Consider the following 21,991-nt stretch of genomic DNA (forward strand, 5'->3'; position numbering starts at 1 on the left):
ATAATTTTATATCTCTAAGTTTGAGGGGGAAAGATAAATATTTGCAATGTTAATATTTTCTAATGTTTCTTGATGAAGAACAAGCTGGTGAACACAGTTTGAAATAATCCCAAGAGGTAGAACATTGCTATATCCACATACTGTCATAGAGGTTCATAAGATGAGAGTGATCACCTATGTGATGTTACCTGTCTCCTCTAGTAAGATGCCAAACTGAGGCAAGGCAATCCTCTTGAGATGGTTCAAGTCAACCAGTGAATCTACAGTGCTTCTCCTGGTGGTTGATCCAGGGGGTTCATGACAGGTGTTTGGGGACATGTTATCTGTCTAATTTTATTTATCAAACTACAGAGTGACTAGAACATGGGAGAGGGGAATGTAGAATTTTATATATCAACCTTTGCTACAAGTATGTGTTTTCTCCTTAGTGAATTATGACGTTAACACAGCGAGGGATATGTTGCTACTGGCATGCTCTCAGGATGAACAGAAAAGATGGATTGGACATTTAGTGAAGAAGATTCCGAAGACCCCACCAGTTGCCTCAAGCTTTGTGCGTGCTTCTCCCAGGACTACTTCTACAAGATCAGCGCCAAACCAATCTTTTCGCAAACCTGCCAAACATGTTGTTACAATCAAGCCCAGGTAATATATTAGGTAAAAGATTTTCTTTTGGTGTAAATTTGTAGAAAGTAACACAACGGAAGTCATTGATTCTCATTTTTCATGTAAAAATGAATGGTTTATAGAATACAATTCCCAAACACTGAAGGATATCATTTGATGCGAAGCAAGAGAAATTGATTTGACTTAGTCACTAAATCAGTGGACCTGCAAGTGACAGTTATATTGCATCAGGTTACAGATTGTTGGTGCTGCCTTTACATCTGTGGAACAGGGCTCTAAATTAACCCTGTCTATGATAGCCGCTAAGGGTTCTAAATGCTATTCATGGGGGGATGGGGGCACAGAAGAACCTAAGGATTGTGCAGAGGATTTAAACTAAATTGTCAGGGGGTTGGGAACCTAAGAGGCAACTCAGATTGAAGGGAAACGAAACTGGTACAGGAAGCAGAAAAGTAGTAAGTGAAATTGGAAGGCAGACAAGATGAGGACGAACGTCAAATAGGATTGGAATGAGGAATAATGTGAAGACAAAGTTAAGGTCACTCTCTCTGAATGCATTCACAACAAAGTAGATGATTTGAAGGCACGAATAGAAGTAAATGGGATGATTTAATTGCCATTATGGAGACGTGGTTACAGGGTGACCAGGACTGGGAACTGAATATTCAGGGATATTCGTCCGTTAGGAGGTCCGATAGGTGGAGGGGAAAAGGGACACGATCAGTACATTATTAAGAGAGGATCTTGGATCGAAGGAGCAAGATGTAGAATCAGTTTGGATGGAGCAAAGAAACAGCAAGGGGCGGCAAACATTGGTGGGAGTTGTTTATAGGCCTCCAAACTGTAGTGGTAATGTTGGGCACGGTATAAATAAAGCATGTAGCATGGGCAATACATTAATAATGGGCGACATCAATTTACATATAGATTGGGTAAACCTAATTAGCTCTAATGCTGTGGAGGATGAATTCCTGGAGTGTGTACGAGATGGGTTTCTGGAGCAGTATGTTGAAGAACCAGCGAGGGATCGGGTTATTTTAGATTTAGTATTATGAATTGAGAAAGGGCTAATTAATAACCTTGCTGTAAAGGAGCCATTAGGAAATAGTGACCACAAAATGATTGAATTTTACATTAGGTTTGAAAGAGATATATTTCATTCTGAAACTAGGGTCTTAAATCTGAACAAAGGAAGCTATGAAGCTGTTAGGGGCAAGTTGGTTATGGTGAATTGGGAAAATACATTAAAAGATTTGATGGTAGACAGGCAATGGCTAATATTTAAAAATGTATTACATGGTTTACAACAAATATACATTCCTCTAAGACACGAAAACCCAACAGGAAAGGTGAATCAACCGTGGCTAACAAAGAAGTTAAAGATTGCATTAGGTAGATGGGGATCAAGGGACTAGCATTGAAATACAGAATGGGCATCCGGTCTCATAGCAATGCTACTTCTAGTCCAATAAACACCATCTGCCACCATCTCCCCACTACTGTATATACCAATATACAATTCACATTTAACAACATGATTCTAAACACAAAGTCCATAACTTAGTTCTGATCTAATATATTGATATATATATATAACCGCTACATCACTTAAAATCATTTTAATTTAAAACATAGCAGCACCTTGTGACCATAACTTACATAGATTCATCCAACAGATAAAACATGACCGAGGTTAGCCCTTTAGTTCTTACAGTCCCCACCGTGAGGGTGAAATGCCGGATGGCATTGATCCCTCATACATTATGTCTTAAGGAGGACATATCCTTTCATGGTCTCCTGTCTAATTCTCATTTTCTTTATCATTCCCCTGATTTGTCTGAAGGCACACACCAAAATCAGAATCATCACCAATTGAGCAATTACCAAGACACGGGAAATAATCCTGATCCAAAAGGGTATTTCAATGTTTAACTCTATGCCCCACCAGTGGCTGTCATCCCCTATTTTAGGGATTTCCTTTTTAATCTCCCCATTTTGTTTTTGCAGGACATACAAATGTTTGTTGAATGTATTGATTCTTTGGAATAGGTCAGTCAGATTGTTCAGGAAAAGGGGGCATGTCATCACCAGATCTACTGACATTTGATGTAACTGGGCCTTGAGGTCATCGTTAACAGTGATATTTATTCTCTCTCCGATTTCATCTGATTAATGTGGTACCATTTAGGTTTAGGTAGGGTCATCATCTTATCTGGGGGGAATGCGGATCAAACAAACAGACGGATTTAGATTGTCCACAACGTTAACTGGACCTTTCCATTTTAGTTCAAAAGAATGTTTCGTCGGGCTATAATTTTGAATCATTACCATGATTCTAAACACAAAGTCCATAACATAGTTCTAATCTAATACGTTGATGCATGTACATAATACAAAGTATAACTATTCCTGAGCATAACAGCAACATCACTTCAAATCATTTCTAATTTAAAACATAGCACCTTATGTGAGTTTTATCAGACCATAACTTACATAGATTCATCCAACAGATAAAACATGACAGAGGTTAACACTAGGCGAACTGACTGTAAGCTTCAGAAGAGGGCTTCTAACTGGTCTAGGTGATCCCCTCAGCTGTCACAGTACACTAACAGATCATCCAGGTACACTACACAGTTGAGTAGGCCAGGCACTACCTGGTTCATCAGCCTTTGGAAGGTAGCTGCGGCGTTTCTTAATCCAAAGGGCATCACCCGACACTGGAATAAGCCATCGGGGTGACAAAAGCTGAGAAGAATGTGCGGGGGAATGGCACTAAGTGAATTGCTCTTTTGGAGAGCCGGTGTAGACACGATGGGCCGAATGGCGGCCTCCTGCGCTATAACGATTCTGTGATTCTGATTTGAACTCTTTAGCTTGGGTGGTTAAGGGAACCTGCCAGTATCCTTTTAGCAAGCTTACTTTTGTCATGTAGGTGGTGTTTCCTACTCTATCGATACCGTCTTCCAGGTGGGGAATTGGGTCACTGTATTTACCTTCCTGTAATCAATGCAGAGCCTTGTTGAACATCGAGCTTGGGCACGAGCACAACTGGGGAATACCAGCTGCTGTGACTGGGCTCAATCAGCTTATGCTCCAGCACGTACTGAATTTCCTCCCGAACCTGGATCAATTTCCCGGGACCTAGGCGATAGGGATTTTTCTTTATGGGAGGGGTCTCTTCTACATCCACATCGTGTAGGGCTAGGGTTGTGCACCCTGGTTTGTTGTTGCAGATCCCTTCAAACTTCGTGAGCAGCCTTGTTAGGTCTCCTCTCCATTCTGTGTTTATATAGGAAGAGTACGGTGTCTAATCTCCCTAACATTTCAGTGTTAGCTAACCGGAAGGTAGGGGGTTTGATTTGGGAATCCTCCAGGCCTCCCTCTAACTCGTCCTCACTGTCCCTTTCTCCCTCCTCTTTTCTGACTGCCTGTCAGACCTGTGCTTGTTAGTCCCTTTTCTGGCTGTGTTGCTGCTTTGACATGTTGATGTGGCACAGCCTTTACTTTTTACTACAGTCTGGGGTGTCAAATAATTCACCTCACTAATTCTCTTTATTACTGTGTATGGGCCACTGAACTGGGCTTTCAGTGGTTCACCCTGTATTGGCAGAAGCACTAGCACATGATCTCCGGGCTGAAATGTTCTGGCTTTGGCATGTTTGTGTGCCTGCCTTTTCAAGACTGTCTGGGAGGTTTTTAGGTGTTCTTGAGCCACCACACAGGTGCTTGTGAGCCGCTCGCGGAACATGGAGATGTAGGCTAACAGAGAAGATTCGTCCCTGTGTCCCAAAAACCTCTCCTTGATTAATTTAAGAGGACCACTCACCTCATGTCCATAAGTTAATTCAAAGGGACTAAAGCCAATAGACTCATTGGGTGAGTCCCTGGTAGCAAACAAAAGAAATCCCAGTCATGGGGGTACTCGTAGCAGTATACCCTGATCATTGTCTTTAGGGTATGGTGGTACTTCAAAGCCCCTTGTGACTGTGGGTGGTAGGCTGAGGACTTCAGCTGGGTTATGCCCAGATTACCCATGACCGTTTGAAACATACTGGACATAAAATTCGTGCCCTGATCCGACTGGATCTCAGCAGGCAGCCCATATCAGGTGAAAAATTTAGATTAGATCCCCACTACTATCTTGGCAGAGATGGTCTTTGGAAATCGGGTAGTCGCATCCATAATGGCATGAAGATACTGGTAGCCCCCTTTTGTTTTTGGCAGGGTCCCGACACAATCCACCAGCACTCTGCTGAATGGTTCCCCAAAAGTAGGTATGGGAATTAGGGGTGCAGGTTGAGGCTTCCCCACAACCTGGCATGTGTGGCAAGTTTTACAGAACTCCATCACATCGTTGTGGAGTTGTGGCCAGTAAAAATGCTGTCTTATTCGGATACCAACAGGTACATGATAGTGCAGCGGGCCCTGAGCATGTGAAATGAAATTGGAGGCGGGTATATGAAGATCAAACACATAGCTGAAGAAATAGGTACCTAAGAGGCTTTTGAAGGCAGGAGGAGCTAACCAGCCAACATAGTTTTGGAAGATAATTCCAGAGGGGCAAGTAGACCAGTCTCTGAAAATTAAAGTGGGTAGCGAATGAGATGTATTGCCGAGACAGAGGGAAGAGAACATTTCCCAGGTAATGTTAAGCAAGACTGTGGAGAGATTTGAAGGTGAGGACAAGGAGATTGAAACTGACTTCCTGGGATGCAAGAATTATTTAGAATTTGCAGTGCAGGAACAGGCCATTCAGCCTAAATATCTATACCAGTGTTGATGCTTCATATGATTCACATTCCACTGTATTTCACCTAACCCTCATTTACTTACCTAGTTTCTTCTAAAATGCATCTATATTATGTAGTGATGGATGGATGGAAGTTGATGTCACAGAGGACTAATATTGCAGTATTCTAGTTTGGCTGAACTTTGTGAAGGGTGGAGGCAGCAAGGCCACTAGGAAGAGCATTGCAAAGTTATTGCACAAGGTAGGTGACTAGACATGGATTAGAGTTTTACTAGTGGTGGGATGAGGAAGGAGAGTAAGCTTGTATGATTCTGGTGGTGGAAGAAGGTGATCTTGACAACGGACAAGATGTAAAGTTTAAAGCGAGGTTGTACTTTGCTGTATTCACCCTGAGCAGATAACCAAGGAGGTCAGTGCAGTTGAAGCCAGCGGCATATGGTTGGTGGCGAGAGCCAACTAGAATTGCTTCAGTCTCATCAACATTGGCCTGTAGGAAATTTCAGTTAATCTAATTCTTGATGTCAGGCAAGCAATCATAAGTTATAGCAACAGCTGTGCAGTTGATACAGGTGCCAGAATGATGGAATTGAGTGTTGTTGGTGATGTGTCAAAGCTCACAACCATTTTTGTGGATGTTGTGGAGTAGCATGTGAATGACAAAAAAGGAAATGATCAAGGATGGAGCCATGGGCATATTGAAGGTGATTGTGCAAACACATGAGGAGAAATAATTGCAGAAGATGTGACTTTGTGGGGGAAGGTCGGAAAGAAGCCTGAGAGCGCAGTGCCTGTGAGGAAGAAACAATGGGAAAGATTAGAATGCTCAAATATAAGGGAGGTGACAACAACGTTCAGGAGGCCAGGATCGACAACAAACAGTGGCCACAGTTACACAGGATAATCATTGGTGATTGGCCAGGAAAATCTGCTTTAGGCTAGTTTGAAACCAGATTTGAACCAGGAATGATGAAAGAGTGAGCATGTTTTTTCAGTAGCAACAATACATTAAAGAACTTAAGCGACAAGGACAGGTTAGCGATAGGGCAGCAGTTTGGGAATATAGGTTTGGAAAAGTGTAGAAGGTTAACAATGCCGGAAAGCATGGTGTCAGTAAGAGGCATTTGTTAGTCTAGAGTTCAATGCAAAGAGGTTTAGGAAGTAGTTAATGAGCTTCCTATCTTTGAATACATTTGTAAAGTGAGCTTGGTCAATGTTATGTTAGAGTTGGGGGTTGGTGACGTATAGGGGCTGGATTAGGATGGATCTAGAAGAACTGATGGACTTCATGGATAATGTGAGGCTAATGAGGGAAAATTGGGGAGAAACTGCAGAGAATAGATGTTGATAATTGTCTTCAGTCCCTGCCACAAACTTTGTACAGATGTCACTGAATTCTATCCTGTCGCCTGACCACTGTCTTAGGCTGAATCAAAGTTTGTGTAACCTTGCCATTCTATTTACCTAAGCTGAGTTTCAAACACATTATCCTCTCCATCACAATAACCTCCTACTTCCACATCTGAAACATTGCCCGCCTCACAGCTGCTTGAGCATATCTGCTTCTGAAACCTTCATCCATGCCGTTGTCAACTTCAGACTTGACTATTCCAATGCTCTTCTAACCGACCTCCCGTCCTCTGTGCTCTGTAAACTTTACTTTGTCCAAAACTTCTCTGCCTGCTGTATCCTTTCCAACATTGAGTGCTTTGCATCTGTCTTTACCCAAGAAGAAGATACTCCCAAAGTCATCGTGAAAGAAGAGGTAGTAGAGATACTGTATGTGCTAAAAATTGATAGAGGAGGTACTAGAAAGGCTGGCTTTACTTAAAGTTGATAAGTCACCAGGACCGGAGGGGATGCATCCGAGGATGCTGAGGGACATAAGGGTGGAAATTGCAGAGGTTCTAGCCATAATCTTCCAAGCCTCCTTAGATATGTGGGTGGTGCCAAAGGACTGGAGAATTGCAACTGTTACGCCCTTGTTCAAAATTGGATGAAAGGATAAATCCAGCAATTCCTGGCCATTCAGTTTAACTTCAGTGGTGGGAAAGCTTTTAGAAACCAGAATGGTGGAGAAGCTCAACAGTCATTTGGACACATGCAGATTAATTAGGGAAAGCCAGCACTGATTTGTTGAGGCACATTGTGTTTAACTAACTTGATTGAGATGGTTGATGAGGGTAATGTTGTTGTGGTGTGGACTTCCAAAAAACATTTGATAAAGTGCCACATAATAGGCTTGGCAGCAAGGTTGAAGCCCATGGAATAAAAGGGAAAGTGGTAGGATGGATATGAAGTTGGCTGACTGAAAAGAAACAGAGAGTAATGGTGAATGGTTCTTTCTCAGACCAGTGGAAGATACACAGTGGTATTCCCCAGGGATTGGTTGTGGGACTGCTGCTTGTCTTGATGGAGCACAATTTCAAAATTTGTGAATGACAACAAAACTTTTAAGTATTGTGAACTGAGGAGGTTAGTAATAGACTTCGAGGACATTCACAGACTGGTGGAATGGGCAGACACATGGAGAAGCGGTGGCATAGTGGTAATGTCACTGGGTGAGTTCAAATCCCACCACGGCAGATGGTGACATTTGAATTCAATTAATAAACCTAGAATTAAAAGCTGGTCTATTGGTGGCCATGAAACCATTGTTGATTGTTGTAAAAACCCATCTGGTTCACTAATGTCCTTTAGGGAAGGAAATCTAATGTCCTTACCTGGTCTGGCCTACACGTGACTCAAGACCCACAGCACAGTGGTTGACTCTTTAAAAAAAAAAAAAATGCCCTCTGAAATGGTCGAGCAATCCACTCAGTTCAAGGGCAATTAGGGATGCGCAACAAATGCTGGCTTAGCCAGGGATGCCCACATCCCCCAAACGAATTTTAAAAAGATGAAATTTAATGCAGAGAAGTGTGAAATGGCACATTTTGGTAGGAGGAACAAGAAGAGGCAGTATAAAATAAAGGATACAATTCTAAAGTGGGTGCAGGAACAGAGTGTCCTGGGGTATATGTGCACAAATCGTTGAATGTGGCAGGGCAGATTGAGAAAGTGGTTAAAAGGGTTTACGGGATCCTGGGCTTTATAAACAGAGGCATAGAGTACAAAAGCAAGGAAGTTTGATAAATCTTTATAAAACTGGTTCGGCCTCAACTGGAATATTGTGTTCGATTCTAGGCAATGCACTTTAGGAAGAATATGAAGGCTTTAGAGAGGGTGCAGAAAAGCTTTACGAGAATGGTTCCAGGGATGAGAGACTTCAGTTACATGGATAGATTGGAGAAGCTGGAGTTGTTCTCCTTGGAGATGAGAACATTAAGACCAGATTTGATACAGGTGTTCAAAATCATGAGGGATCTGGACAGAGAAGATAGGGAGAAACTGTTCCCATTGGCAAAAGGGTCAAGAACCAGAGGACACCAATTTAAATTGTTTGTTTGGCAAAAGAACCAATGGTAACATGAGGAAAAGCTTTTCTCTGCAATGAGTGGTTAGGATCTGGAATGCACTACCTGAGAATGTGGTGGAGGCAGATTCAATTGAGGGTTTAGAAAGTAATTGGATAAGCACCTAAACAGAAAAATTTCAGGGCTACAGGGAAAGGGCAGGGAGTGGGATTAGCTGAGTTGCCCTTGCAGAGAGCTGGCATGGACATTACAGGTCGAATGGCCTTTTTCTGTGCTGTAACCGTTCTATGATTCTATAAATAGCCTGCCTTTTAAAACCTTGTCACGACCTCAAAAACACCTTTACTTTCCAGTGGTCTGCATCTTTGTGGAATGGTTATTTTGTCCTGTTTGACCATAGATCCATTCCAGTCCTGTCTGCAGAGGATTGTTCATGCTGCAACCAGCTTGCATGCCCAACCTTGTCATTCACAAATTTTGAAATTGTGCTTCATCAAGACTAGCAGCAGTCCCACAACCAATCCCTGGGGAATACCACTGTGTATCTTCCTCTGGTCTGAGAAAGAATCATTCACCATTACTCTCCATTGAAGTTGCTTGCACTGTTATGGTGGCTGCGAAATTATTTGGCTCACTTTTGGCTGGCATTATTTTGCCAGAGGTGCAGCGGAAACCCAGTTTAAGGTTAACATATTAAGCTTTTTTTTTTAGGGCAGGGCACAGAAAGAGATAGACATATCGGAGGTAGGGGAAAGTCAGCCATTATTCCTGCTTCTCACACTATCCAGAGACCTCTGTTGGAGGTGCACATTGTGGATATCCAGTAAGGGCAAGCTTGGCTGTCATGCTTCCTTCTCCCCACCCCCAACCACCATCACTTTTACCTTTCAATAAATTGGCAAGATTTAGTATCCAAATGGAAAATGGGCACTTGGGTGTGAGGTACCAAAGGGAATATGATACCCATAAATCCATATCCCAGTAAAGAGTCAATGACGTCAGACGGTTAATGGGAGAATCATTGAGACAAGGCATAAGGAAAAAGGAAGTATCTTGCATACAAATGGGTTGGGAAATTCTCACCTTTTTTAAACTGCAAAGGACTATGCCTTCAGCCATCTAAGCTCTGAAATTCCCTCCTCAAACCTCTTCACCTCTCCACCTCCCTCTCTTCCATTAAGACTGATTGATTAACTTTGACCAAGTATTTGGTCACCTGTCGTAATGTCTTTCTTTCACTCGGTCACTTTTTGTTTGATTATGCTGCTGTGAAGTGCCTAGGGACATTTTATGATGTTAATAGCACTATATAATTGCAAGTGGTGGTTGTTATAAGAAGGTTTTTTTTTGAAGAACTGAAAGAGAAGAAAACTTTTTTCAGATCTCTGGTGAGGTGGCATGGAAACAATTCATATAGGACAGACTTGGATTCAGGTGGCATTATGCTGGATTGCTGTAGTCGACTTGTGTTTTTTGAATCGAGAGGGAGGAAAATCAACCATTGTTTCCATTCCTGATCATCCAGTGACACCCAGCTGGAAGCTGCACATTAGACACGAGAATTCCTGGTACACACTGGGCTCACGCAGGAAGAAAGGTTACGTTTAAAAGATACTACAGAGCTGCCAGGGACAGCAGAACCATACCTGAGTGAAAAAGGCCAAAACTAGACAGATTGGGACAAGAAACATTATAAAGAAGAAAAACTCAGGGTTCCTTTTGCACGATGACTTAATAATTTAGTCTGTAAATCATTGTTTCTATGATGAAGTAAATAATAGTTTACTCTGCAGTTCAAATAAAATGCATAGCTTCTTTTGAAGCTCTCTGAATACTGCTTTTGGCAGACTGTTTTCATATTTTATTCTAACTACTGTGTTCAGGTATTTATCAAAGTTCTGTTGGTTATGATTTTTTTTTATATTTCAGCTAACCACCTATGGAATTGGGATCTAAGATTCTTTTCAAGAAACCAGGTTTTCTAAGGTCACAAAGTAGTGCAAAATGGATTTGATTCCTTCCAATATAAACATTACAAATAGCAGGGTTGCAATTGTTGTTTAACCCATGCCTGCCATTCCCCAGTTCACCATTCCTGCTGTGATCAATGTACACGAAAGACTATTCACTGCGTGTTACTCACATTACCATTAGCTTTTTTACAATTGCAACAAATAAAGCATAGCTAGAAATAAGATGCTGTTTTTTTTCTGTAATAATCAGCTGAACACCGGGATGGATCATTATGGAATAGCTCAATGAGCTTTCTTTAACGTATCATTTAAACAAGTAAGGGATAGGGCAGCTGCACTTGAGGGAATGGCTTATGCTAAATAGCAGGGAAGGTGTGGAATCAAAGTACTGAAACTACAAGCACAAGACGAGATGGAACTGCTTTGAAGATGGCGCCAGATTCTTGAAAAGACCAGAGATATCTTGGAATCTGTTATGTCTTCGAACTTTACATACCTTCAGTGCAGATCTGTTGAGACCTTAAAGCCTAAAATCTCTTGGCTTTAAGATGGAAAAGCTTGATGAACTCTTCATATAAGTGCTTAGAAATTATACTGTTCCAGATGCTTCAGTTGAAAATGTGTAGAACTGGGAAAAATGAACAGAGCGTTTTACTCTCGATCTATGCATTTTTTGCCAAGCCATAGTGGTTCATGGATTGATGAACCACTAGAAAAAACAGAAGCATTAGGAAAGTAGTAACAATTCAGAACCAGGTTTGAGAGTATATTGGGGGGTACAATATTTTGTAATTTTATAAATTTATTGCCTTACATTTGCGAATGGATTCTTATCAGATGGTAGACAACATTAACTTAACAGATAAATTGTGCACTGTTTTAAAACATAAATTATTCTACTTAAGACACTTGAACAGGAATAACATTGTCCTGTTGGTGCCTTACTATTGAAGAACTGTTTGACTGCCATATAATTAATGCATCATAATTTCAAATAACTGCACCTGCTTAAATATTTTCCTTTGCATTGTGAAATGTATTTTAAGTTAAGATTTTATTTTAGGTATAACTTTGAATGCAATGTTAAGGTGAATAAACTGCCTGTAATGAGTGGAATTTATTCATAGGAAAAATTGCAGAAAACTTGAACTGCAGAAGGCATTAAGTAAGATTTGTTTCTGTGAATTATTTCAGGAGTCACTCCAGTAATATAGGAATGGTTGTATTTTCTGTTTTATCTCTTGCCAGTCAGCAGGAACACGTTCATGATATGGTTTACTTCACCCAGTACCTCCCAAAATAATTTATAATAGCTTTGCAATTACATGTATTAAAGCACTGGAAATTGGGTTTTTGTTTAGGATGAAAGCATGTTTTAAATGATACTGAACGTCGCACTGATGGGTATGTACCAATAAACATATCTTATCTACATACATCTGCCTGTTTTAATATAGTGGGAAATGGTTCTTACAGACATTGCCTGACTTCTCTACTTTATCACCAAATGTGCAGCATGAATCTTGGTTATTGAAGCAGAACTTATTAATTCACTGAAGAAGAAAGAACTGTTGTTGTTGACAGCCACTTTGTAAGTTGTGAAGAGGACATAAGGAGGCTACAGAATCGTTGCAGTGCAGAAGGAGGGCATTCAGCCCATCGTGTCCGCACTGGCTCTCCGAACGAGAAATTCCCTCAGTTCCATTCCTCTGACTTCTCCCCATAACCCTGCACATTCTTCCTTTTCATCTAACTGTCTAATTCCCTTTTGAATGCTTCAATTGAACCTGCGTCCACCACATTCTCAGGCAGCGCATTCCAGATCTTAACCACTCACTGCATGAAAAAGTTTTTCCTCATGTCACTTTTGCTTCTCTTACCAAATACTTGAAATCTGTGCCCTCTCATTCTCGATCCTTCCATGAGTGGGAATAGTTTCTCCCTGTCTACTCTGTCCAGACCCCTCATGATTTTGAATACCTCTATCAAATCCCCTCTCAACCTTCTCTTCAAGGAAAACAGTCTCCAATCTATCTTCATAACTGAAGTTCCTCATTCCTGGAACCATTCTCGTGAATCTTTTCTGTACTTTCTCCAATGCTCTCAAGTCTTTCCTAAAGTGTAGCGCCCAGAACTGGACGCAATACTCCAGCTGAGGCCGAAATAGTGTCTTATACAAGTTCCACAGAACGTCCTTGCTCTGATACTCTATGCCGCTATTAATAAAGCCCAGGAGGCTATGCTTTATTAATCACTCTCTCAACCTGTCCTGCCACCTTCAGTGACATACACAAATACACCCAGGTCCCTCTGCTCCTCCTTTAGAATTGTACCTTTTATTCCATATTGTCTCTCCACGTTCTTCCTACCAAATTTCTCAGATACTGAAGCAGTCCATGTAGAAATGCAGCAAGACCAGAACAATATCCAGGCTTGGGCTAATAAGTGACAAGAAACATTGTGCCGCACAAGTACCAGGCAATGACAATCTCCAACAAGGGAGAATCTGAGAATCTAACCATCTCCCCTTTACATTCAATGGCATTATGATAGCTGAATCCCCCACTATCAACATCCTAGGGGTTACCAGTGACCAGAAACGGAACTGGAGTAGCCTTATAAATATCATGGCTACAAGAGCAGGTCAGAGGCTAGGAATCCTGCAGCGAGTAACGCAACCCCTGACTCCCCAAAGTCTGTCCACCATCTACAAGGCACAAGTCAGGAGTGTGATGGAATACTCTCCACTTGCCTGGATGGGTGCAGCTGCAACAACACTCAAGAAGCTCAACACCATCCAGGACAAAGTAGCCCACTTGATTGGCACCCAATCCACAAACATTCACTCCCTCCACCTCCGACGCACAGTGGCAGCAGTGTGTGCCATCTACAAGATGCACTGCAGCAACGCACCAAGGCTCCTTCGACAGCACCTTCCAAACCCGCAACTTCTACCACCTCGAAGGACAAGGGCAGCAAATATGCATGGGAACGCCACCACCTGCAAGTTCGCCTCCGAGCCACACACCATCCTGATTTGGATCTATATCGCCGTTCCTTCACTGTCGCTGGGTCAAAATCCTGGAACTCCCTCCCTAAAACAGCACTGTGGGTGTACCTACCTCACATGGACTGCAGAGGTGCAAAAGACAGCTCACCACCACCTTCTCGAGCGCAATTAGGGATGGGCAATAAATGCTGGCCTGGCCAACGACGCCCACATCCCATGAATGAATTTTTTTTTAAATGAATCACTTCGCATTTCTCTGCATTGAACAACGTCTGTCACCTGTCTGCCCATTCCACCAACCTATCTATGTCCCTTTGAAGTTTTATACCAACATCCTCACAGTTCACAATGCTTCCCAAGTTTCGTATCATCTGCCAGCTTTGAAATTGTGCCCCATACACTAAGGTCTGGGTCATTAATATATATAAGGAAAAGCAAGGGTCCCTACACAGATACCGCGGGAATTCCACTACAAACCTTTCTCCAGCCCGAAAAACATCCATTAACCACTACTCTTTGTTTCCTGTCACTCAACCAATTTCGTATCCATGTTGCTACCTTTATTCTATGAGCTACAAGTTTGCTCACGAGTCTGTTGTGTGGCATTGTATCAAATGCCTTTTGAAAGTCCATGTGCACCACATCAACAGCATTGCCCTCATCAACCCTCTCTGTTAGCTCCTCAAAAAACTCCCAAGTTAGTTAAACATGAAATCCCTGCTGGCTTTCTTTAATTAACTCGCATTTGTCCAGGTGACTGTTAATTTTGTCCCGAATTATTCTTTCTAGAAGTTTTCCCACCACCGTAGTTAAACTGACTGGCCTGTAGTTGCTGGGCTTATCTTTACACCCTTTTTTGGACAAGGGTGTAACGTTTGCAATTCTCCAGTCCTCTGGCACCACCACTGAGGCTAAGGAAAACTGAAAAATAATGGCCAGTGCTTCTGCGATTTCCACCCTCACTTCCCTCAGTATCATTGGATGCATCTCATCTGGTCCTGGTGCTTTATCCACTTTAAGTACAGACAGCCTATCTCATACTTCCTCTTTATCAATTTTAAACCCCTTTAGTGTCTGATTTACCTCCTCTTTCAACATTCTTCCTTGGTAAAGACAGATGCGAAGAATTAATTTAATACCTCAGCTATACCCTCTGTCTCCATGTGTAAATCATCTTCATGGTCCCTAATCAGCCCCATTCCTCCTTTTACCACCCTTTTACCATTTATATGCCAATAGAAAACTTTGGGATTTCCTTTAATGCTAGCTGCCAGTCTCTTTTCATACTCTCTCGTTGCTTCTTTTATTTGCTTTTTCACTTCCCCTCTGAACCTTCTATATTCAGCCTGGTTCTCAATAGTATTTTCAACCTGGCATCTGTCATAAGAACTAGGAGCAAGAGTAGGCAATTCAGCCCCTCAAGTCTGCTCCGCCATTCAATACAATCATGGCTGATCTCATCTCGGCCTCAACTCCACTTTCCTGCCCATTCTCCATAACCCTTCAACCCATTTCTAATTAAAAATCTGTCTATCTCCTCAAGTTTACCCTATGTCCCAGCATCCACAGATTCACGACCCTTTGAGAGAAATAATTTCTCCTCATCTTAGTTTTAAACCTGCTACCCCTTATCCTAAAACTATGACCTCTTGATCAAGATTGCTAAAAAGATTTTTAAAATTTTTTCTCTTCCATCCCCCCCTGACTTTTCATTCCCCCTCTGTTCCCCCGAATCTTCAGTCCCCCTCTGTGTCACCGGCTTTTCCTTTATAAGCACACTTTTTCTTCTTTATTTTAATCTCTACCTCTTTTATCATCCAGGGAGCTCTGGATTTGTTTGCCCTACTTTTTCCCTTCAAGGGGACATACCTTGACTGTGCCCGAATGATCTTTTCTTTGAAGGTAGCCCATTGTTCATCTACCAGTGTTCCTGCCAGCTTTTGACTCCAATTTATCCGCCCCAGCTCCATTCTTAACCCATTGAAGTTGGCCTTCCCCCAGTTAATTATTCTTACCCTGGATTGCTATTTGTCCTCTCGTCAGCCTAAACCTTATGATCCAATGATCACTATCCCTAAATGCTCTCCTGCTGATACTTGATCCACTTGCCCCACCTTATTCCCAAGAGGTATATAAGTTGATTAAGGGAATTGACAAGTTACCAGTTTTGCGTCCCTTCAATCTGAGCTCCCCCTCAGGTTCCGATCCCCCTGACAATTTAGTTTAAACCCTCCCCAACAGCACTAGCAAATCTCCCTGCGAGGATATTTGTCCCAGTCCTGCTAAAATGCAGCCCGTCCATCTTGTACAGGTCTCACCTGCCCCAGAACTGGTCCCAATGTCTCAGAAATCTGATGCCCTCCCTCCTGCGCCAGTTCTCCAGCCACATGTTAAATTCGTCAATTCTCCTATTATTATGTTCGCTTGCTTGTGGGACTGGGAGTAATCCTGAGATTATTGCTTTGAGGTCCTGCTTTTCAATCTCCATCCAAGATCCCTAAATTCTGCTTTCAGGATCTCATCCCCCTTCTTACCTATGTCATTGGTACCAATGTGGACCACGACCTCTGGTTGTTTCCCCCCCCCCCCCCCCACCCTCCGCCCCCCAGAAGAATGTCCTGCAGCCACTCCGTGACATCCTTGACCCTGGCACCAAGGAGGCAACACACCATCCGGGAGTCGCGTTTTCTGCCGCAGAAACACCTATCTGTTCCCCTAACTAACAAATCCCCTATCACTACTGCTCTTCCACTCTTCTTCCTCCCCTCCTGTACAGGTGAGCCACCTGTGGTGCCATAAACTTGGCTCTGACTGCACTCCTCTGAGGAACCATCACCCTCACCAGTATCCGAAATGGAAAACCAATTAGCCAGTGAGATCTTATCAGGGGACTCCTGCACTGCCTGCCTGGTTCTCTTAGACTGCCTGGCGGTCACCCATTCTCTATCTGTCTGCATACTCCTAACCTGCGGTGTGACCACCTCCCATCAATGTGCTATCCACGTAGTCTCCGTCTTGCGGATGCACAACAGTGACTCCAGCCGCTGCTGGAGTTCCGAAACCCGGAGCTCAAGCTTCTGCAGCCGGTGACACTTCTTGCAGATGTGTTTGTCAGGGACACATGGTGCATCATAGAGACTCTATGATGTACCATGTGTCCCTGACCAACACATCTGCAGGAAGTGTCAACGGCTACAGAAGCTTGAGCTCCGGGTTTTTGGAACTCAAGCGGCAGCTGGAGTCACTGTTGTGCATCCATGACTTCCCACATGCCACAGGCTGTACATTCCACTCTGCAGAGCTGCCCTGTCATACCTTAACTTGACAGACTATTTATTATAAGTAGAATAGCTTACCAGGTACTCAGCAAACAGCTGCTTCCACTGCACCGAAGCAAGAACCAAATACTGGAGGGAGAAAAATGGAGCACCTGCTCCCCCCTTCACCGAACTTGCCACTCACCAGACTCGAATTTCCACACTCTGCTTGTAAACTGCACTCCGTTTGCAGGCTGCACCAGACGTCTGTATTTATACCTTTTGAAGCTGAAACTGCAGCAACCAGATTAGACTAGTTAGCTACTTAACTAATCAGCTACTCTGCAGTAGAGCCTGTTATCCCTGCCTAAGACTGTAAGAAACTTATTTTACTTTCTTAACCCTACTTAAACTAGAGGGTAAATTCCAGTTAAATGCTAACTGCAGACCAGACTTTCATAAAGATAACACTTAAAATCCCCACTCACCAAACTCGAATCTTAACACTTAGCTTGCAATCTGCACTCGGTTTACAAAGGGATATCGATAGGTTAAGTGAGTGGGCAAAGATCTGGCAAATTGAGTAGGAAAATGTGAAATTGTCCATTTTGGCAGGAAGAATAAAAAAGAAGCATATTATCTAAATGGTGAGAGCTTGCAGAGCTCTAAGATGTAGAGGGATCTGGATGTCCGCGTGCATGAATTGCAAAAGGTTAGTATACAGTACAGCAAGTAATTAGGAAAGCTAATAGAATGTTATCGTTTATTGAGAGGGGAATTGAATACAAAAGTAGGGAGATATGCTTCAGCTATACAGGGCATTGGTGAGACCTGATCTGGAGTACTGTGTAAATATTGATCTCCTTATTTAAGGAAGGGTGTAAATGCTTTGGAAGCAGTTCAGAGAGGTTTACTAGACCAATACCTGGAGGAAAGGTTGGACAAGCTAGGCTTGTATCTGCTGGAGATCAGAAGAGTAAGAGGCAACTTGATTGAAACGTATAAGATCCTGAGGGGTCTTGACAGGGGAAAAATCAAAAAGTGACATCAGAGTGACATCACATTGAACAGTGAGAGCAGGGAAACAGAGCAGCTGGGGTCAGAATTCAGGTAAATTTTTAATTTAATTTAATTGAATGAACATAAAGTAAGACTTGATTGATTTATAAGTATATAAACTAAAGACTAAAGTGGATTTAAAAAAACTGAAGACCAGTCGGAAATTTAAATAACAAATTAAAATCTAATTATATAAAATAGAGATGCAGGACCAGGTGATGTGTTGTACTTGCATGATGTGGGAGCTAGTTGACCCCATTGTGGTTCCTGGTGAACACATCTGTAGCAAGTGTTGGCTGCTCGAGGAACTCCGGCTCAGAGTTGATGAGCTGGAGTCTGAGCTTCGGACACTGCGACACATCAGGGAGGGGGAGAGTTACCTGGATGCTGTGTTTCAGGAGGCAGTCACACCCCTTAGATTAACTACCTTGAATTCGGCCAGTGGTCAGGGACAGGAGGGTGTGTCTATGAGTGAGGCAGGCAGAGGGATCCAGGAGATAGTGCTGCAGGAGCCTCAGCTATTGTCCTTGTCCAACAGGTTCGAGATTCTTCCTCCCTATGTGGACGAGAGCAGGGACCGTAGGGAGGATGAGCAAACTGACCACAGCACCGTGGTACAGGGAGCCATTCAAGTGGGGGGAGAAAAGAGAAATGTAGTCGTAATCGGGGATAGTATAGTTAGGGGCATAAACACTTCTCTGTGGCCAGGATCGAGAGTCGCAAAGGCTTTGTTGCCTACATGGTGCCAGGGTTTGGGATATCTCATCTGGGCTGCAGAGGAACTTGGAGCGGGAGGGGAAAGATCCAGTTGTTGTGGTCCACGTAGGTACCAACGATATAGGTAGAACGAGGTTAGAGGTTCTGCTGAGTGAATATGAGCAGCTAGGGGCTAAATTAAAAAGCAGAACCAAAAAGGTAATAATCTCCGGATTACTACCTGAGCCACAAGCAAATTGGCAAAGGGTCAATAAGATTAAAGAGGTAAATGCGTGGTTCAAAGATTGGTGTGGGAGAAATGGGTTCAAATTTGTGGGACATTGGCACCTGTACTGGGGAAGGAGGGAGCTGTTCCGATGGGACGGGCTCCACCTGAATCATGCTGGGACCAGAGTCCTGGCGAATCGCCAAATTAGGTCTGTCGACAGAGGGGGGAGTGTTCAGTTGCATGGAAAAACAGGAAGTTAAAGGAGAAGGTAGGAGTGCAGGTTAGTGGTGAGGCTGATTGTTACCAGAAAATAAAAGGAAGGGACAGAACGTGTGACCATCATATTGCACCAAGGAATTATACAAGAGTAGGGAAATTTAATAATACAATAAACTTAAAGGCTTTGTATCTGAATGCACAAAGCATTCAGAATAAAATAAATGAATTAACAGCGCAAATAGAGACAAATGGATATGATTTAGTGGCGATTACTGAGACGTGGTTGCAAGGAAACCAGGTTTGGGAATTGAATATCCACGGGTACTCAGTATTTCAGAAGGATAGACAGGAAGGAAAAGGAGGTGGTGTAGCTTTGTTAGTGAAGGAAGAGATCAGTGCTGTAGTGAGAAAGGATATAGGCACTGGAGATCAAGGCGTAGAATCAGTCTGGGTAGAAATAAGAAATAGCAAGAGAAATAAGTCACTGGTAGGAGTAATCTATAGGTCCCCAAAAATGTAGTTCCACATTGGAGCACAGTATAAACCAGGAAATACTGGGGGCTCGTAAGAAAGGTACGGCAATAATCATGGGTGATTTTCATATGCATATAGACTGGATTAATCAAATTGGCAAGGGTAGCCTCGAGGGAGAGTTCATTGAATGTATTAGAAATTGTTTTTTGGAGCAATATGTTGTGGAACCAACCAGGGAGCAGGCTATTCTAGATTTGGTGCTGTGTAATGAGGTGGGATTAATAAATGATCTCATTGTTCAGGAGCCTCGAAGGAAAAGTGATCATAGCATGCTAGAATTTCAAATTCAGTTTGAGGGCGAGAAGCTGGTGTCCCACAAGAGCGTTCTAGAGTTAAACAAAGGTAATTATATAGGCATGAGGACAGATTTGGCCCTAGTGGACTGGGCAGGAAGACTACAAGGTAGGACAGTTGACAAGCAGTGGCAGATGTTTAATTTATTCCAACTAAAATATATTCCAGAGAGGAAGAAAGATTCGAGGAGGGGGAAAAAACATCCATGACTAAGCAAGGAAGTTAAGGATAACATAAAGACAAAAACTAAGGCATACAATATTGCAAAGGCCAGTGGCAGGCTGGAAGATTGGGAAACTTTTCAAGATCAACAAAGGGTTACTAAAAAAAGTATTAAAAAGAGCAAAGGTAAATTATGAAAGAAAGCTAGTGCAAAATATAAAAACGGATAGCAAAAGATTCTGTAAGTATATACAAAGGAAGAGAGTAGCTAAAGTGAATGGTCATCCGTTAGAGGATGAGACTGGGGAGTTAATAGAAGGGAACATAGAAATGGCAGAGACACTACATCAGTATTTTGCTTCAGTTTTCACGGTGGAGGATACTAGTACCATTCTAATAATACCAGGTAATGCAGAGGTTATAGAAAAGGAGGAACTTAGAAAAATCATCATCACTAGGGAAAAAGTACTGAGCAAACTATTGGGGTTGAAGGCAGACAAGTCCCCAGGGCCTGATGGCCTACATCCTAGGGTCTTAAAGGAAGTGGCAGTGGAGATAGTGAATCCATTGGTTAGAATATTTCAAAATTCTCTGGATATGGGAAAGGTTCCAGTGGATTGGAAAAAAGCTAATGTAATGCCCTTATTCAAAAAGGGAGGGAGGCAGAAAGTAGGAAACTATAGACCAGTTAGTTTAACATCTGTCGTTGGGAAATTGTTAGAATCCATTATTAAGGAAGTAATAACAGGACATTTAGAAAGTCAAAACGCAATCCATCAGAGTCAGCATGGTTTTATGAAGGGTAAATCGTGTTTAACTAATGTGCTAGAGGTCTTCGAAGCTGTAACAAGCAAAGTGGATAATGGGGATCCTTAGATGTAGTTTATCTGGACTTCCTGAAGGCATTTGATAAGGTGCCGCACAAAAGGTTAATTTCACACAAGGTAAGTTCACATAGAGTTTGGGGCAATTTATTAGCTTGGATAGAGGATTGGCTAACCAACAGAAAACAGAGAGTCAGGATAAATGGGTCTTTTTCTGGTTGGCAAGATGTAACTAGTGGGCTGCCACAGGGTTCGGTCCTCGGCCCCCAACTATTTACAATCTGTATAAATGACTTGGATGCAGGGATAGAAGATACTATAGCCAAATTTACAGATGACACTAAAATAGGTGGAATAGTAAGTTGCAATAAAGAAATAAGAAATCTACAAATGGATATTGATAGATTAGATAAATGGGCCAAAATTTGGCAGGTGGATTTTAACGTGGATAAGTGTGAGGTTATCCATTTTGGTCGGAAGAATAGAAAGGAAAATTATTATCTAAATGGAAAGAAACTTCAGAGTGCTTTGGTGCAGAGGGATCTGGGTGTCCCTGTGCATGAATCGCAGAAAACTAGTTTGCAGGTACGGCAGGTGATAAGGAAGGCAAATGGAATTTTGGCATTTATTGCTAAAGGAATAGAGTATAAAAGTAGGGAAGTGTTGCTGCAACTGTACAAGGCATGGGTGAGACCGCACCTGGAGTATTGCATACAATTTTGGTCCCTTACTTGAGAAAGGCTGTAGTTGCATTGGAGGCAGTTCAGAGGAGGTTCACTAGATTGATTCCAGAGCTGGGGTGCTTGTCTTATGAAGAGAGATTGAGCAGTTTAGGCCTTTACTGTTAAGAGTTTAGAAGAATGCGAGGAGATCTAATTGAGGTATATAAGTTGATTAAGGGGATTGACAAAGTAGACATAGAGAGGATGTTTCCTCTTGTG

At 42.4% G+C, this 21,991-nt stretch overlaps 1 protein-coding gene across 4 annotated transcripts in view; it reads left to right on the plus strand.

Moving 5' to 3' along the window:
- rock1 (Rho-associated, coiled-coil containing protein kinase 1) overlaps positions 1 to 12,200 on the plus strand; it is a 287,505-nt gene extending 275,305 nt beyond the window's left edge. For 3 of the 4 annotated variants that reach the window (XM_068031728.1, XM_068031727.1, XM_068031730.1), the window contains 2 exons: positions 429 to 645; positions 10,723 to 12,200. In XM_068031728.1, the coding sequence (XP_067887829.1) occupies positions 429 to 645; positions 10,723 to 10,726 (221 nt within the window). In that variant the 3' untranslated portion in view covers positions 10,727 to 12,200. Of the gene's footprint in view, positions 1 to 428; positions 658 to 10,722 lie in introns of all 4 variants that reach the window. The other variant, XM_068031729.1, reaches the window with a different exon arrangement.
- The last annotated feature ends 9,791 nt before the right edge of the window (positions 12,201 to 21,991 follow it).

The sequence above is a fragment of the Heterodontus francisci genome, chromosome 5, assembly GCF_036365525.1.
Source record: "Heterodontus francisci isolate sHetFra1 chromosome 5, sHetFra1.hap1, whole genome shotgun sequence".
NCBI classification, from domain to species: Eukaryota; Metazoa; Chordata; class Chondrichthyes; order Heterodontiformes; family Heterodontidae; genus Heterodontus; species Heterodontus francisci.